The following is a 17927-nucleotide window of genomic DNA, read 5'->3' as shown; positions in this document are numbered from 1 at the left end:
CTCAATGAACCGGCCCAACTTTAGTCACAACATGTATCATGTGTGATATGTATAGTATATACCCGTGATCACCTCCCGAGTGATCACGACCCAATAGTATAGCATGGCAGACGGACAAGAGTGTAAGGCCACTAATGTAATACTAGCAACCTATATTAAGCATTAGGATAGCAGGTAAAGTTATCAACAGTTGTAGCAACAATGATTGGCTATGCAACAGAATAGGAGCTATCGAATCAACAACAGTAGCAAACCTAATGCAAGAATAAGAGAGAAGAGAGTGGGCGATATCTGGTTGGTCAATGGGGAGGGGGCTTGCCTGGTTGCTCTGGCAAGGAGGGGTCGTCAACACTGTAGTCATACTGGGTAGCAGCAGCGTCAGTCTCGGTGTCTAACGAGGGAAGAGGGGGGAGAAACAATAAATATAATGCAAACATAAGCATGACGATGCATGACATGACAACGAGCGTTGCTAGGTGGGCCCTAATGCGGCAGTAGGTGGTACCGGCGAAGGAGGGAAATATCCGGAAAAGTATTCTCAGTGTTTCACGTTTTCGGACAAACGGACCGGAGATGAAATGTTGCACGTTCGCTATGCTAGGGACGTCTGACGGACGAACGGGCTACGCATTCGGATTTGTCTCGTCATTCTGAGCAACTTTCATGTACAAAGTATTTTCATCCGAGTTACGAATTATTTTATATTAATTTTTAAAGTTTTTTAAATATTTTTAGATTTATCAGATTTAATTTAATTCAAAATTTAATTTATTACGTCATCATGACGTCATCGTGATGTTGCGGTCAAAGTTAACCATTGACCAGTCAACCAGACAGGTGGGTCCCGGTTGTCATAGTCTACTAACTAATTAATAGAAGCTAGATCTATTAGCATATTAATTAGGTTTAATTAGTTAACTAAATAGATTAATTAAGTTAATTAATTAATTGTAATTTCTTTTCTTTTTCTCTTTTTTAGGGCGTAGGGCCCACATGTCATAGGCCTAGAAGGCCTAACGGGCGCTAGCAGGCGCCCGAGCGGTGGTTAACGGGGCGGAGCCCCGGGGGAGGCCGAACCCGGGCGGCGGAGGACGTGCGCGGGGGCGAAGGTTGTGGGTGAGCGCGGAGCTCCAGGACCGCGGGCGCGGAAGCAGAGTGTCGATGCAGGGAGGAGGCAGCATCAGCGAGAGAGTGGGGGTCGACGGCTGGCGCGCGGCAGGGGGCGGAGGAACGCGAGGAGCTGCGGCGGGCGGCGCAGCTCGCGAGCGGCCGAGCAGTGAAGGCCATGCGCGCCCGGGGGAGGGGGGGTATATAAAGGGCGGGGCCGTCGGCAGCAGCGGGCGGCAACGAACGGCGAGGATAGTGGCGACAGGCGGCGGCAACGGCAGCAACTGCGGGCACGGGAGCGAGTGATCGGGGGCCGCGAACCCGTGAGGGTTGGGCGGCGCGTGAGGCGCAGTGGGGGCACGAGCGGCCATGTGGCGAGCGGGCAGGTCGCGTGACCACGGACGCGGTGGACGCGGCGTGCAGGGCGGGGGGCGAGCGCGGCACGACGAACACGACAACGAGTGGAGGGGTTCGAGAGGGGGAGAGCTCGGCTCACCCATGTTGCTGAGGAAGGGGGTGACGAGGTTTGGTGAAGCCGACAGAGAGGGGATGAGGACATGGACGGCATCCAGGCTATCGGCGACGAGGACGACGGGGTGATGACGCGCGATGGCTGCGTGGGTCGAGGGCATCCGTTGCCCCCGATCCAGATCCACTCGGGGACGGGGAGGGAGACGAGAGAGAGATGGGGTGGATCATGGTGGTAGTTAGGGTTTAGGTGTGGGAGTTAGGCCATATAGGGCAGTGGGTAATGAGTGGGCCGGCTGGAGTAGCCAGCTGGGCCACTGCCCAGTTGGGAGGGGGAGGATTTCGGTTTACTTTTTATTTTTGTTTTGTTTTTACTTTTTTATTTCTTTTTTGTTTCTTTTAATTTCTATTTTCTATTTTGTTTTCTATCCAAATAAGTTTTTGTACACAAGAAACTTTTCTCATAAGCTCTTTGTAATACATCGGGACTATCCACAGGGTTTTAGGTTAATTTTGAAAGACTTTAATTTTAGTTTGAATTTAAATGGGCCACTATTTGTTGTTTGCCCAAATCAAAAATAAACAAGGGCAATTTTGGAGTTTCAAAAGAAGATGGTTCAATCGATCAGGGAAATTTATACTAAAGTCCGAACATTTCTAATTTTAATATTTGAAAACTTTTATTGTTTGATTCGATTTTTAATTAGAGTTTAAACAGGTTTTGAATCATCATAAGTTTAACAAAAGTAATCATGATAACATGACATTAATAGTAGAGGATTACTGTAACTTAATTATTCGGTCGTCACCTTCATAAAGCGGTACGATTACCCAAAAGAGCATTTGTTCGGCACCCAAACACACTTACAAACCCTGAACCCCAAATGCTCGACAGAAATCCTGAGCGAAGCCAATGCCGCCTCCCCGCCCGAGCGCCCGCGTCGAGGAGGAGAACCTCCTCGTGCGCCTGGCGGCTCGGTGCGCGTCCGGGCGCCAGCTCGATCAGCTCCACGCCCGCGCCGTGCTCCTCGGCCACGCCCGAAACAGCTTCGTCGCCGCCAAGCTCGTCCGCGCCTTCGCCGACCTCGGCCACCTCGGCCGCGCGCGCGCGGTGGCCACGGCGCTCGGCCCCGCCGCCAACGCCTTCGTATGGACAGCGCTAGTGCGAGCGCACTCCCAGTCGGACGCCTCCGCGCGCGATGCCGTGGCGCTCTACGCCCAGATGCATCACGGTTGCCCGGGGATCAAGCCGCTCACCTTCACCGTTTCCTCAGTGCTGAAGGCGGCGGCTCGCCGCAAGATGCTGCAGGAAGGCGAGCAAGTTCACGTGCACGTGTTCAAGAATGGATTCCAAACCGACGAACGCATTGCGACGACGTTGGTTGATTTCTATGCGAAGTGCAGCAGGCTGGATGACGCCCGCAGGGTGTTCGACAGATTGTCCGTTAAGGATGCTCAGCTGTATAACACTATGATTGCTGCACATATGGAGGTAGGTGAGGTGGAGCGTGCAGAGGAGCTCTTTGAGACGATGCCGGAGAGTAATGCATACACTCTTGTGGAAATGGTTTGTGGGTACTCCGCACGTGGTGATATGGACTCTGCAAAGCGTCTCTTTGAAATAGCAGTGGCAAAGGGAGCAGAAAACTCGGTCGTGTGTACAGCCATGATATCTGGCTATGCAAAAACGGGCAATGCTGATGATGCTAGGGCCGTCTTTGATGGAATGAGAGTGCGGGATGCTGCAACCTGGAATGTGATGATTGGCGTGTATTCAGGTGCTGGTCGGGCTGCAGAGGCTGTGGATCTCTTCAAGATTATGCTGGAGACTAGAGCAAGGCCAAAGGTGGAGCCAAACCACACTACAATCTCTATTATTGCAGCTGCATGCGCGCAGTGTGGGTTACCGACTCAGGCTAGTTGGATACAGGATTATGTGGATCGTCATATGATGTTGTTGAATAGCCATACTGTAGCTGCCCTCATTGATATGCACTCAAAGTGTGGTAATATAGAAAGGGCACTTGACTTGTTCTGCAGCTGGAGGCAAAGAGATCTTATCTGTTATAGTTCTATGATCTCTGCGTTGGGCATGCATGGCCGTGGAAAAGATGCAATTGCGGTTTTTAACGAGTTGTGTGACAATGGCTTCGATCCCGATGAAATCTGTTTTGTGTCAGTCCTCAATGCTTGCAGTCATACAGGTCTGATTGATGAGGGACGCCGATACTTCAAGACGATGAAGGATGACTACAACATTATTCCTACTGTAGAACATTACCTGTGCGTGGTGGACTTGCTTGGTCGTGCGGGATGCATTGATGAAGCTTACCAAATGATCACACATGAGATGCCAAAGGACATTGAACCACATGCTGGAATTTGGGGCGCTCTGTTAAGTGCCTGTAGGACTTACTCAAATGTCGAGATTGGGGAGGTGGCAGCAAGTCACCTATTCAAGTTGGAACCAAATAACGTGGGGAATTATGTCCTGCTTTCAAATATATACGCAAATGCAAAGAAGTGGGATGGAGTCCAAAAGGTTCGAGCCCTCCTGAGGAGACAAGGAATGAAGAAGCCGCCTGGGTGGAGCCAAGTTGATGCTGAAGGCAGTCTTAGAGAGTTTATCACCGGTGAGCTTGACAGTGTTCTAGAGGCGGTCTTGGAGATACTGAATTGGGAGCTCAAGGATCATGGTTACAAGCCAATCATAGAAGATGAATGAATTATTGAAGATACTCATTTCTCAAGAGTGTATTGTTCTCAAGGTTGGTTGTTTCTTTCATCAAAGTCCGCAAATCTGCATATGGGGAATTTTAAAATTCTGGACTGAAGAGTGGAGCTCCGCACCTCATAATGGAGGCATCACCATGTTGGTGCTGTAGCCCATGGTGTGTTAACAAAGAATAGATATGCTACCCAAATTCCTTTTTTGGCGATCCAAATATAAAGCAGGTGGCTGCCAAATTTAAATTTTACAACATTTTATGAGCTGCCGACAATTCCAAGATCGACTTGTCTGCAGTCTAGCCAGTCACAAGGAATCACGCGGTCTTCAGATATAGACTTAAGCACATTTGGTAGTCCAAAGCCCAAAATGTAACTGTTCATAGAATTGCTACACCGTAAGGGTTGAGCTTTCAAATTCGGAAGTAGAACTACAAAAGGTCTTATGAGCACATATTCTCATGGCATCATATCATATATTCTTAGAAGCCATGTGGTGGTTATTGCTGGACATGTGCAGTGCAAGTGTAAAAAGGAATGTCAAATAAGAGCTAGTGCATGACCTTTTTCTGTGCGATATGAGGCTTTCCTTCTCTGTTGTATGCATGTTTGCTCTTGGTCCTTGCTCATTACCACAGCCAGCTGTGTGAGAGCTACCAGTGTGATGCTTTGGCATAATCTCTGAAAGCGGTAACAGATTTGGAACTTTGATCTCTAGTGATCTTATCCAAATCTTCTGGTTTTACTTTCAAGGATACTGGCTAGTGGATTTCTGTGTGTTCCTCTCTTTAGTGCTACCAACGAGCACATGGCAGTGTGTTTCGCATTCACCATATAAAGTAAATTTGACTTGATTTGTGTGTACATTTTATTGCTGGATACACGGAGTGTATACAAAGGAATGTCAAATAAGAGCTGGTGCATGACCTTTTCCGCGCACGCGCGGTATGAGGCTTTCCTTTTCTGCTGTATGCACGTTTGCTCTAGGTTCTTGCTCATTACCACGGTCAACTGTATGAGAGCTACCGGACTGAAGCTTTGGCAGAATCTCCGAAAGCATCAACAGATATGGAACTTTGATGTCTAATACTCTTATCCAAATCTTCCCTACTTACTTTCGAAGATACTAGCTAGTGGGTTTTTTGTGTTTTCCTCTCTTTGGTGCTATCAATGAACACATGGCGGTGTGTTTTGCTTTCTCCACATAAAACAAATCTGACTTAATTTGTGTATTCATTTCTTTCTTATGCCAAAACATTTTATAAAACAGTAACGAAAACCATGTACTTGCACTCGCCATATTATTTGCTGTAGTTTAACAGAAGTCATGTCTTACAGGGTGCTGTAAAGAAATGGTGAAGCATATATTCAGTATCACATTTCAGATCGCTGGCGCCACGTAGCATCCCTTGGTGTTGCCCAAAAGTCCAGACTCCCAAAGTAAAAGACTCCAGGTTGTTGCAACTGGGAAAAGAAGATGAGAAAGAATATAACCACCTCTGACAGTGATTGCAAGAGATGACCCAGCTGGTTTGGTGATACCTATTTTGCATCCTCTGTGGCCTATTTAAACCCAGGCATTTGCATGGTCTCCTTTCAACACAAGAAGCATGGCATGTAGAGGAAGTGGAGGGGGCTCTTCAAGGACTTTCCTCTCCTTCTCCCTCAAAGGCCTCCGACGGAGGGCTTTGAGTGAGATGAAGAGGGCGCTCCTTGCTGTCGAAATCCATGCCATTTGTCTAGTAGATTTGTAATGCCGCTGTACATCGCAAGGCCCTGCTTTGACCCTCTGTGGAGTACCGGCTCTGCTGCAGTCGGTACTCTTGTACCTGCTAGCCATGCTGAAGACAGTGAATGAAGTATTTCAGAATTTCCTTTGAAATCTGAAAACAGCAAGAGGTGATAAGCCTTCGGGACACCGAGAGTATGGACTCTACTGACAGTAAGTTGTTAGCACCATCTTTGCTGGGTAGTAGAGTTGTGGGCTCGATTCTACTCCCTCCGTTCCTAAATATTTGTCTTTCTAGATATTTCAAATGACTACTACATACGGATGTATGTAGACATATTTTAGAGTGTAGATTCACTCATTTTGCTCCGTATGTAGTCACTTGTTGAAATGTCTAGAAAGACAAGTATTTAGGAACGGAGGGAGTATGTACTAGCAGGGTATAAATGCATGCATTGTGTAAATTTGTTTGAATCAGACTCTGTGAAATCCATTATCCATGCGTTTATCTCCAAGTTGCAGGGGTGTGTTAGGAGAGCGCATCTGCGTGGATGGTGTGGTTGCACCTTTTTTGTACTCTGATTGGCAAAAGGATGGATAACTGCATTTTTTGTACGACAACGTAGATTTTAGCTTGCAAATAGGGATACAATAGAACATCCACATCTTTGGCTTTTGTCTTGCATATATCTAGCTAATGCACGCCCAACCACATTTGCTTTAAAGGCAAAGTTTGAATAGCACCTTCACAAAATCTTGCATAAGCTGCACAAAGCATTGCTTGGATTGTTACTTTAGTACTGGAATGGGTGTATATGTTGTTGACTAGAGGTTAAACCTAGAGGTAGGCAATGGGCACGCGTACCCGTTGGCGCTTGTGCTCTAGCGACTCAAGCGGCTAGGGTTGCTCGCCTCCTGCCGCCGCCGCCGCATACTCCGTCTGCTGTGGCCTTAGGCCATGGAGGCGTGGTGGATCTCGGTCATTGCCGGCGGGAGGGCTCCAATTCCGGTTTTAGATCTCTTTTTGTGCCTGTTTAGGGTTTTTGTCCTGCTCATGAAGGTGAGGCGGCGGCGGTGGTCCTATATGGCTTTAGCTCGACGACTTCCCAAATGTCTACTACAACAAGGTTTGCCCGGCTCCAGCGAGGAAGGGGTGATGACAACGGCGCGTCTTTGGCTCGCTCCAGTGATTGCAGTCGTCATTAGGTGGTTTATGGATCTGGATGTATTTTTTTTAACTTCTAGTGCCCTCTGTACTACCTTGAATAGATCGGAGATTTTCTCAAAAAAAAAAGACCTAGAGGTAGGCGATGTACATACTGTTTGGTTATTTGCACTATTTTGGGGCTTTCTGGGAACCTGCCGGTTGAGCCCGTAGGGGCAGTTTGTTTGGTTGCTCGCTGGCATGGAGCTAATAGAGCATGTTTGCACTGATTCGTGCCTGCATCACTGGAAAACACCGATTTGAGCGTTCTTCTCGGGCGGATCGAGGGTTGCTTTGAGGAGCATGCAGCCAGATTTCTCTTTGTGGCTCAGACAACCAAACGGCTAGACTTTCCCACCTCCCCCTAGCATGCATGGTTGTTATGCTAGCAACCAAACACGCCCAAGATGAATTTGTGCAGGAGTGTTACAGTGTAGAAAGGAATCCCTTTGCAATAATTCTCTGGCCCCTCCCCCCTTGAATTCACTGGTGGGGCTTATCCCCTAACCAATCATATTCCTTTGACTCATCCAATACCTAACCTTCGTAAAAAATTGCCCGTGAGTGTACCGTAACTCATGTGTGTGTATGTTTGCACGTATGTGTTGCACTCTCTTTGTTTTATGATGTTATGGGATCCTTGTGTTGCTTATTGGAGTACCCATGGTCATAAGTGAAACTAGAGATGATACCCGCGCGTTGTTGTGGGAATTGCTAATATTATTTCACTGGAGCTTAGTGTTGGAGTATCACATCCTTGTGCTCTTTCATTTATGATGTTATGGGATCCTTGCATTGCTTGTTGGAGTACCCATGATCATGAGTGAAACTAGAGATGATACCCGCGCGCTGCTAGGGAAATTGATGATATTATTTCACTAGGACTTGACAGTATGAAACTTCAGTATTTGGATGAATCATATGAGAACTGAACTAAAGTGCATATAATTTATTATATTTGATTATTATATAGTTATGAAATATTTATTGAATTTAGTAGCATGCATGGTACATGTTAAGGTGTTTTTTTTTCATTCATACTGGCATTGTGAGTTGGCATAGTTGCATATTGAGATGACTAAATTTAGTGTGAAAAACATGATAACATGATGAGTTGGCATAGTTGCATGTTAAAATAATTTAGTATAATGTTATGAGATCCTCGCATTGCTTGCTGGAGTACCCATGGTCATAAGTGAACTAGAGATGATACCCGCGCGTTGATCCCGAAATTGATGATATTATTTCACTTGACAGTATGAAGCTTTAGTATTTGGATTAGCCATACGAGAATTGAAACAAAAGTGCATATAATTTATTATATTTGATTATTATATAATTTTAAAATATTTATTGAATTTAGTAGCATGCATGGTACATGTTAAGATGTTTTTTTTCTTCCATGCATACTGACATTGTGAGTTGGCATAGTTGCATGGTACATGGTCATAAGTGAACTAGAGATGATACCCGCGCGTTGATGCGGAAATTGATGATATTATTTCACTTGACAGTATGAAACTTTAGTATTTGGATTAGCCATACGAGAATTGAAACAAAAGTGCATATAATTTATTATATTTGATTATTATATAATTTTAAAATATTTATTGAATTTAGTAGCATGCATGGTACATGTTAAGATGTTTTTTTCTTCCATGCATACTGGCATTGTGAGTTGGTATAGTTGCATGTTGAGATGACTAAATTTAGTGTGGCATGCATGATATGATGATAACATGATGAGTTGGCATAATTGCATGTTAAGATAATTGAGTGAATGATGATTAACTATTTAGATATATAGGATAACACGAGTCAACCAAATTCATTAGTAAAAGGTTATTTTGACAGTTACCCCAAACCAACTCTAAAACCACTTTATGAGAAATAAAATAGCATCAATACTAGCATAAATGCAACTAAATTTAAGATGTACAAACCTAAGTAAGACTACTTATTCGCTTCTGGATTGCTTATGCAAAAGTGTGCTTTAAAGACATATATAGCGACGCTCCCGTGCTCATGCTGCACTCAAATCCCAAGATATGTCGATATGACATGCACTTATTCTCACCTCCTATCGAAGTTTAGAGCAACTTAAAGCAAAGCAAAAGGCAGACCCACTTTACAATACTTCTTGAAAATTCAATTTGACCATAAATTAAGCACATAATATATAATGTTTATGACTTACAAAAATTATAACACTAAAAACTTCTTTCAAATACAAATGCTTCACATATAACCCATATAAAATTTATGGTCAAAATTTGATTGAAGGATGTGTGCGAGCCTTATTCATTGGAATGGAGGGAGCATGTGTTACTTAGCCATCTCGCTTGTAATGTGAAACGTAAGAGCATTTAGGACTAGACTAACTTGAACCCCTATACGTCCACGGACAAGAAGGAACTCCCCGGCATTGCAGCCGGCTAGGTGGCCCAGCGCAACCGGATATAGGCTGGCTTGCCGGCAAGTTCTCCGGAGCCGGAGCCGGTGCCACCGCCACCACCAGGCCGTCCAAGCTGGCTATGCCGTCGCCAGTCAGATCCGTCAGGGGATAGCGACAACGCGTCCGACAGGCGGAGAAAGAAGCCATGTCTGCGGAGGTTGATGTCGCGGAGTAGGAATTTGACCGGGGCACCGAGGACGACGACTCCAACTCCGTGCCGGTCACGCGCCGCCGCCCCCACGCCAGCGAAGACGACACATCCGCGACGACCGCCAATGAGAAAAAGTAGATCACGGGAGGCCACCGCCGCTTGGGTCTCAGGAAGGCCACCGTCACCGCCTCGCTGGGTTATACAACTGGTGACTTGCCCGCTTCGCAGGGGCGTAGCCACTGCACTCGTCTTCCCCCACACAAAAGCCAATCGATGACCCGGGCTCCGCAGAGGCGAAGGTTATTCTTTCCCTCCCGTTCAAGCATTTAGCTCTAGGGCTCAAGACGGTCAAATGAGCTTGCTGTCGGACATAGGAAAGACATGTCGTGGGAAACGGGATCCACCGCGGCCGATGATAGACTAGGTTAGAATAGCATAGCCTTGTCCGCTGTAGTTTAATTGAAATATATCCGAAATGTAAATGATTTCATCCGGTTTATATGAAAATCATCCGGTTTGCACGATTATGTTCGGTTTGTTGAATTTTGCCTTGAAATATACTCTCTCGGAAATACTTGCCACGGAAATGAATGTATCTAGACGTATTTTAGTTATAGATACATTCATTTTCATTCATTTCTGCTGACAAGTAATTTCGGACAGAGGGAGTATGTGATTACGATTGAATGGTCGGCTCCCATGTCAATGTCCGCAAAATCACAGACTCATCCCATCGGTCCGACGGATGCAGTGTCCAGTTTAGAGTCCAACGTTCTCGTACCCTCTCATGCCTTCTTTGGTTTAGAGGAATTTTATAGAAATACCATAGGATAGGATTTTTATAGAATTTTTTTCCTTTAGAGCCCATAGAATTATATTTCTATGGAGGAACTCTTTCTACTCCACATTTTGTAGGAAAATAAATATTAGCCTAGATCAAATAGAATTTTTTTTATGGTGTGAATCAAAGGACATCTCTGAGTTCTCATTCCCTGTTTTATTTCCCCCGATCCAAACAATAAAAAAAAGATGATATTTTTTTATTGACGAAATTAAGAAGAAACAGCCTTTGCTTTCTGGACGTTGGATCCTTCTCGGATGGTCCAGATCTGTAGCTACAATACCCTGTTCGTTTCTTCCTCCCTCAGCTCCACCCCTTTTGCCTGGGCCGCATAAGCCTCCATCGTTCCCCGCCCTCCGCCGCCTCCAGTCAGCAGTCTCCCTCCTCCGACCAAGGCGCTCTCGCCGGCAGCTATCACCAGGCGAAGGGGCTCTCTTCTCCTCATTCCATCTACCAACTGGCGCGGCGCGAGGAACTAACCGTCAAGGCGTATTTCCTATTGGTGGTAAATAAGGAAGCCCTAGCTTTCCCAGGTTGTTGTTCGTCCGGTTTCTGGATTAGCTCCTTTCATTCAATAGATTCGTTCAAATGTTCAATATCATCGATCATTAGCTCCTCTAGTTTGAAGTTTGTTAGTTCAATGTAGAAAGCCTTTTGGTAATTTTTGTTTCAATTTAATTTTAGTAATTTTTGTTCGTTTGAGACGAGCTTGACCTTTGATATGCCTGTGTAAGTAAACCTGGGGTTAATTTTGTGTGTGTGTGGGTGGGGGGGGGGGTGTTTTTTCGCCCTTTTTTGGCCCAGGGCGTCAGCTAATCCTGGCTACGCAGTTGCTAGTAGCAGTTGCTTCCATAAAGGAAAGAAATCGAATCCCCACACGAAACCCCATGACCGTAGCGATCCTTAGCAAATTGTGCAATTTCTTGTGAAGCTAACTTGGAGCGGTGGTCCTGATAGATAACCTGCAAACATGGTTAAAGCATGATCTAATACTACCCGGGAAAGCAGTAGACGGCATGATCTGTTGTGCATCCCTCGTTATTCTTAGGCTATGTCCGCTTGATGTCTGTGATATCTCATGTTGAGCAATGGCGTGTCTGCTAGCATTTATTTTCGTTCCAGTTGGTTAGAGTTCAGGAGTTGAATAGGTGCTGATACTCTTGTCGGTGTGTTGTTTCCATTCTCTGTGTGCAAAAATACAATCTTGGTTTTGTTATTGCTGATGGAAATGGAGAATTTCCCCTGTTCGAATAGAAAACAATGTCTTATTCCAGGTTCCTTTAATGTAGGTTGCAGTATTGGGTGACAGCTTCCTGTATCATCCGGTTGCTTCCCCGCGTGACAGCTACACTCCATTCTGCTCCGCTATCGGTCAGCTCCATTGAGAATCTAGATGTGCTTGTCTTCGCGAATGTTCGATGGGAAGACACGCTCCTTCTCCATTACTAGAAAGGCTTTCCCTGAAAGTAAATACGTCCTCCCTGTCCCAATCTCCCGCCTAGCCCACCGTCATCTCCCCCTTCTCCTATCCTATGCAACCGTCTCGGGTCTTTTGCTCAAGGTACCCTTGCTCCACTCTGTCCTTCGCTCACTCTCCACAGGTCCTGTCCCATCTCTCTCCCTCTCATTCCTCTCCCTACTCCACCGGTCTGGCTACATGCCCATCGATAACTACTCCCTTAGCGCTGCTCTTTCTACCGCCGCCCGCATGCCCTCCGTTGTTGTTGGTGCCCAGCTCCATACCCTTTCTGTGAAACTCGGCTTAAGTTCTGATACCTTTGTCCTTAATACTCTTATCAATATGTACTCGTCTTGTAGTTATCCATCTACTGCAAGATCAGTTCTTGATTCTGCTCCCAAAGGAGCCTCTGATACAGTTTCTTGGAATACAATCATTGCTGGATACGTACATGCTGGGCTGCCTAATAAGGCTTTGCAGGCTTTTAGCCAAATGGCCAAGGCGCAAGTTATGCTGGATGAGGTCACCTTGCTGAATGCTCTAGTTGCTTGTGCAAGGACATGCATGATGAAGGTCGGAAAGCTCTGTCATGCACTACTTGTGACAAATGGTTTTGAGATTAACTGTTATATGGGTTCCTCTTTGATTAGTATGTATGCAAAGTGTGGGCTTGTTGAAGATGCTCGCAGGGTTTTTGATGGATTGCCTGAGAGGAATGCGGTTTGCTGGACCTCAATGATTTCTGGATATACACAGTTAGGTCAGTCTAAAGAGGCTGTTAAGCTATTCAGAGAGATGCAAATTGCTGGAGTGAAAGTTGATGATGCAACAATTGCTACTGTTGTATCTTCATGCGGCCAGATGGGAGCACTGGACTTGGGACGGTATGTCCATGCTTACTGTGACATTCATGGTTTAGGGAAGGATATTTCTGTGAAAAATTCATTGATTGACATGTACTCAAAGTGTGGGGATATAAATAAGGCCTATGATATATTTTGTGGAATGGTCAAGCGGGATGATTTTTCCTGGACAGTGATGATAATGGGCTTTGCTGCAAATGGCCTCTCTGGTGAGGCATTAGATTTGTTTGCGCAGATGGAAGAAGAGGGTGAAGTCATGCCGAATGAGATAACTTTCTTGGGTGTCCTAACTTCTTGCAGCCATGGAGGATTAGTTGAACAAGGATACCATCACTTCCATCGCATGTCCAGTATTTACGGTATTGCCCCAAGGATCGAACACTATGGATGCATGGTTGATCTCCTGGGCCGTGCTAAGTTATTGGCAGAGGCAGAACAGTTCATTAAAGAGATGCCTATCGCTCCTGATGTTGTAATGTGGCGGTCGTTGTTGTTTGCCTGCAGAGCCTGTGGAGAGGTGGGACTTGCAGAGTATGTAGCAGAAAGGATCCAAGTATTGGAGCCAAACAGGTGTGGAGGGGACGTTTTACTTTCTACTGTCTATGCAACCACATCAAGGTGGGTTGATGCAAACAAAGTGAGGACAGGAATATACAGTAGCAGAAAGACCAAGCAGCCTGGTTGCTCTTTCATTGAAGTGGATGGATGCGTGCATGAGTTCTTTGCAGGGGACGAGTCACATTTTGAAACTGAAGCTATATACAACACTCTTTTGGGAATTAATGAACTGTTAGTAGCAGAGTCCTTCCTGATGTGAAAGCTAATACTCCCTCCGTTCGGAATTACTTGTCTCGGATATGGATGTATCTAGAACTAAAATATGTCTAGATACATCCATTTCTGCGACAAGTAATTCCGAATGGAGGGAGTACATTTCTATGGTAACCATACCTCAGTACCTATGATTCTATAATCTTCATTTTGTGAAATGATGAAACCCGAAGTATATCTACGTATTTGCATTTCTCTATGAGGCGGGAAGTTTATTTTCCAGACATTTATGTCATGAGCCACTTAATGTGCAACTGAGTGCACACTGTTATCCTGATTTTATTGGTCTATCTGAGATGTTTCCTTCTGGTATTGCAATCTGTGCTAGGTAATACCCACAGTTGTTGCTATGATGTTACTATGTCAGAAAATTAGCTGTCCAGTGCATCACTTATTTGTTCTTCTCTCATGTTCTTGTCTGACAGTTATATTTTTACCCCGAACTTACTAACCCAGCTTTGGTTTCTCTGGCTTAAACTAATCTGGCAGCAGGGTATCATGTGCCCGCTCACCTGTATCACTGTGTTGGTCATGGGAATGTAAAACCAGCAGCCTGAAAGTTCCAAACTCCAGAATTTAGTTATTTACTTGAACTGGGCCATGGATCGGAAGAATCAAACTCCACAGGGTAAAGTGCTGATGATGAGTCCGTGCTTTTTGCCCCAGAAGCTGACTTTTATGTTTGAATAGTTGCACATTGTCATTTCACTAAAACTCGGGTTGGCTTTAAAAGGTCAAATTGCACAAGTGATTGTTGAATTTCTAGAGGTAGCTGTCAGCTCCATTGTCTTCCTCAAAGGTTTCTATCCCACTCGTAAGGATTCCTCTCCCTTTTGTATTTAAGTCACATTAGTAACTTTGTTATTTGTCATGTTCTTTGGTTGGATATGGATTAAGCACAATGCATCTGTAGGTGCATTTGAGAGGAGAAGGTACATGAATCTAGTTGTCCAGAAAGCTGTGCACCCCCAGCTTGCTGACTACATCCACTCTGTGACTACTGGCCTTCTACCTTTCATACAAAAGGTGTGTTTTGTTCCCCTGATTGTTCCTCCTCTTGCAATGAAATGCACTCTATGAGTAATTATATTATCAAGAGAACTCATTAAATGGACAGGTAACTTGATAGGTTAAGTAATGTAACATACATTATACTGCTTGAGCTTTAAAGTTTTGGTACACATCTGTTCCACCTTTTGTTTTGACCATATGATTGTTGTAAACTTGGCTCTTGTGTCTTATAGCATTATTGCAAACTATGGGGGTGTTTGGTTGGGCTTTTACTTGCTTTTTTGGCTTATATCAATTTTGCACTTGCTTCAAGCTTCAGCAACAGTGTTGAGATCTTAGGATCCCTTGGTGTTGAAACATTGTTGATTGTGTAACGATTTCAGGCTGGTTGTGTCTTTTTAACTAACCATAAGTTTTCTTACAACCCAGGGACTGGTTGAGAGGGTCGTAGTAATCTTCCACGACAAAGATCATGTACCACTCGAGAAGTTTGTGTTCAAGCTTGCAGTCAACCAATCCTATGGCTCCGAGTTAGAGGAGTCCAGCCTGGAATTTGCTCTGCGGGCGTTCTTGATCAAACTGACCGTCGCTGGACCTCTCACAAAGCCCCTTCCGTCAGGTAGCCGACACCATCTCTTTCTTGGACGATTTCAGAATCTCGAGATTTTCTGTAAAGGCCAACAGCCAGCGGTGACTACTATCACCGGGAGAGCTTATGAGGCGCCACACTTTGCCTTGTGACAGATAGCAGCTGGGAGATCACCGCCTACTTCCGATCCCTCCCTGCAGACGGTGCGAAGGACAAGGAGGAGGACGAGGCTCGGCTGTGGATCCCCACGGACACCAAGGCATGGATGCAGCCGCCGCAGATAACCCCCATCAAGTCAATGGGGTGTGATCCTTTGAAGATGCAGCTCTACCTAGAACAACCTGGACCATCAGCAGAGGCAGAAGATCCTGCTTCGTAGCGATGAACCATTGGCCTGATGGCCTCCCTCCCTGGTTCATGTATGCTCGCAAGCCGAGCAGAACATAGTCTGATATTTGTGGGTAGTCTGGCCCAGTTGCGAACAAGGTCGCTATTTTTATTATTTTGTGGCTGTTGTCTATTGTGAGTATGGACAAGGGACACGTTGAGGTGTTCTTGAGTAGACCCCGGGGTAAGGAAGACATAGAGCAGAGGGTGGTTATGTAATGTGAAACGATGAAGAAGAGCATCCCATGGACTAGAAGGGCATCTCCAATGCAAGACGCTAACCCTAAGATAAGACTCTTAGGAAAATAAAATTATCCTCTTAAAATAGAAAAATGATTAGAGTGCCTGCTGTTTCAACGCTAGCCTGGCGCTGCACTTAATTCCCTCCTTTTGCGTTAATTACATAACTAATCCCTGATCTTGCATCTTAAAAAAAGGCAAGTGGCAACCAATATGTGGTTGGATAGTCAGGGCATCTCTAACGGCAACCTACAAAAATCCACTCGCATCTGTCCACGGACAGGGGACTAGTTCATGGACACGAATGCGGCAACTTGACATCCGATGCTAGCCGCATATATTTTCAACAACTCAAACCAATCAGACGAAATTCGTGTAAACTGGATGATTTTCATTCAAGTTTGGATATAATTTACATAAAAAGGTCGATATTTCAACGGTTTAACTAAAAAACCAAAAAGAAAAAACTAAACCCTATACCGGACGATCACCTCATACGCGTGGCCGCCCTGCCCTGCCGCACCGCCATCTCCGTCGTCGTGGTCCCTTCAGTCCCTCCAGCGACGAAATGGCGCCGGAGGGCCGTAGTTGCCTGCTGCTCGCGGACGAGCCGCTTCGCCTCGTGCTGCGCCATACGAAGGGCCGCTGCGGCCACTGACAACGTGGCCTGCGGAGCCGTGGCGGCGGCCTAGCCGTGACCGGCGTTCGCAGAGCAATCGCTGAGCGATCACTCCTCACCGATCTTGGCGAGCTCGTCGTCAAGGCGACGATGGCGCCTGGCAGCCGTCTCCGTGGTGGTGACGGAGCGCTCGAGCGCCCACACGGCGATAAGGTCGGGGTCATTCTGGACCCACTCTGGCATCACGTCCGTCTTGGCGAACTCGGAGCGGCGACCGACATTGCGCCGGTCATACCTCGCCTGCCGCTGCGCCGCACACTTGGCCTCGGATAGCATGGCTCGAGAGCCGGAGGCATAGTTGTAACCGCCGCCGCCGAGATAGTGGAGGATGTGGCCACACACCTTGGCAATCGCGGGCAACAGCTCCTCCTTCATGCAGCGTTGGCGTCGTGGTGGCGAAGAGGGCCCGTCGATCCGCGCTTAGCGGCTCCTTCACGTGGCGGAGGCGCTAGGGGGACGCCGGCTCTTGCTTCACGCGGCCGCCGATGTGGAGGCCGCGGTTGCGTGGCGAGGACGCCGGCTCGTCCTTCACCTGTCGACGCGGGGATGCCGGCTCCTGCTTAACGCAGACCTGTGGATGGGAGGGTGGCTCCTCCTTCACGCGCACCGGTGACGGTGGCGCCGGACCCATCTGACGGACGAATTCTTCGTCCATCAGATCCGCCTCCAAGAGTAGACGGGGCCGCCACTGTAGCTCGTCCTCCTCGTCGCTGGAGGAGAGGACTATCTCCTCCTTGTCGGGGGAGCCCGCCGCCATGGATGCAGATGGTCCAGATAGCGAGGGCAGTGACACCACGATCTGCCTGATGACAAACTTCCACCGGTTGGCACGGAGAACCAGGACTTCGCCATCGCCGCTAGGCTCGGAGAGAAGGAAGGGCTCAAAGAGGGGGAGGAGGATGGTGCTGTGCTCTGGAGGGTGCGGATCTGGACGATGCCAGAGTGCGGCTTAAATAGCCACGACCAGGGCAGACGGAGGGGCGGTCAACCCGCTTCAATGCGGCACAATGGCCGGAGTTGGTTTCTCGGGATGCGACATCCGCATTGAAGCGGCGGCGACGCCCGAGAGGTCGCTTCCGTATGCGCCGCAATTCTGTCTGGTCAAATCGCGACATCAATGACGGCCGCTACATGCTCTGGGGTGGCATGAATGCGACGCGGCAAGTGGCGCCAGGCGTGGGATGGA

The 17927-nt window shown here is 46.8% G+C and overlaps 2 protein-coding genes across 7 annotated transcripts; both read left to right on the top strand.

The window, feature by feature from the left end:
• The first annotated feature begins 2475 nt into the window (after positions 1-2475).
• LOC119332723 (putative pentatricopeptide repeat-containing protein At5g37570) lies at positions 2476-6324 on the top strand. Its single transcript, XM_037605875.1, has 2 exons — positions 2476-4343; positions 5641-6324. The coding sequence occupies exon 1, from the start codon at positions 2489-2491 to the stop codon at positions 4298-4300; it is 1812 nt and encodes a 603-aa protein (XP_037461772.1). The 5' UTR covers positions 2476-2488; the 3' UTR covers positions 4301-4343; positions 5641-6324.
• Positions 6325-10990: 4666 nt separating this feature from the next.
• LOC119329228 (DNA polymerase zeta processivity subunit-like) lies at positions 10991-16048 on the top strand. 6 transcript variants are annotated; one of them, XM_037602239.1, is made up of 6 exons: positions 10992-11215; positions 14328-14463; positions 14569-14649; positions 14749-14861; positions 15276-15465; positions 15591-16048. In XM_037602239.1, the coding sequence occupies exons 2-6, from the start codon at positions 14436-14438 to the stop codon at positions 15812-15814; spliced, it is 636 nt and encodes a 211-aa protein (XP_037458136.1). In that variant the 5' UTR covers positions 10992-11215; positions 14328-14435; the 3' UTR covers positions 15815-16048. The 6 variants fall into 6 exon arrangements, 4 of the variants coding, with proteins under 4 accessions (XP_037458135.1, XP_037458136.1, XP_037458137.1 ...); XM_037602240.1 differs by having other exon boundaries at positions 14325-14463; XM_037602241.1 differs by lacking the exon at positions 10992-11215 and adding an exon at positions 13832-14163 and having other exon boundaries at positions 14325-14463.
• The last annotated feature ends 1879 nt before the right edge of the window (positions 16049-17927 follow it).

The sequence above is a fragment of the Triticum dicoccoides genome, chromosome 7A (genome assembly GCF_002162155.2).
Source record: "Triticum dicoccoides isolate Atlit2015 ecotype Zavitan chromosome 7A, WEW_v2.0, whole genome shotgun sequence".
NCBI classification, from domain to species: Eukaryota; Viridiplantae; Streptophyta; class Magnoliopsida; order Poales; family Poaceae; genus Triticum; species Triticum dicoccoides.
The sequence above is the reverse complement of the archived record's forward strand: the minus strand, read 5'-3'. Positions and strand labels throughout refer to the sequence as shown.

Bases quoted from the DNA above. Each gene is read 5' to 3' on its own strand.
- LOC119332723 (XM_037605875.1), top strand. From the start codon at position 2,489: ATGCCGCCTCCCCGCCCGAGCGCCCGCGTCGAGGAGGAGAACCTCCTC.
- LOC119329228 (XM_037602238.1), top strand. From the start codon at position 12,076: ATGTGCTTGTCTTCGCGAATGTTCGATGGGAAGACACGCTCCTTCTCC.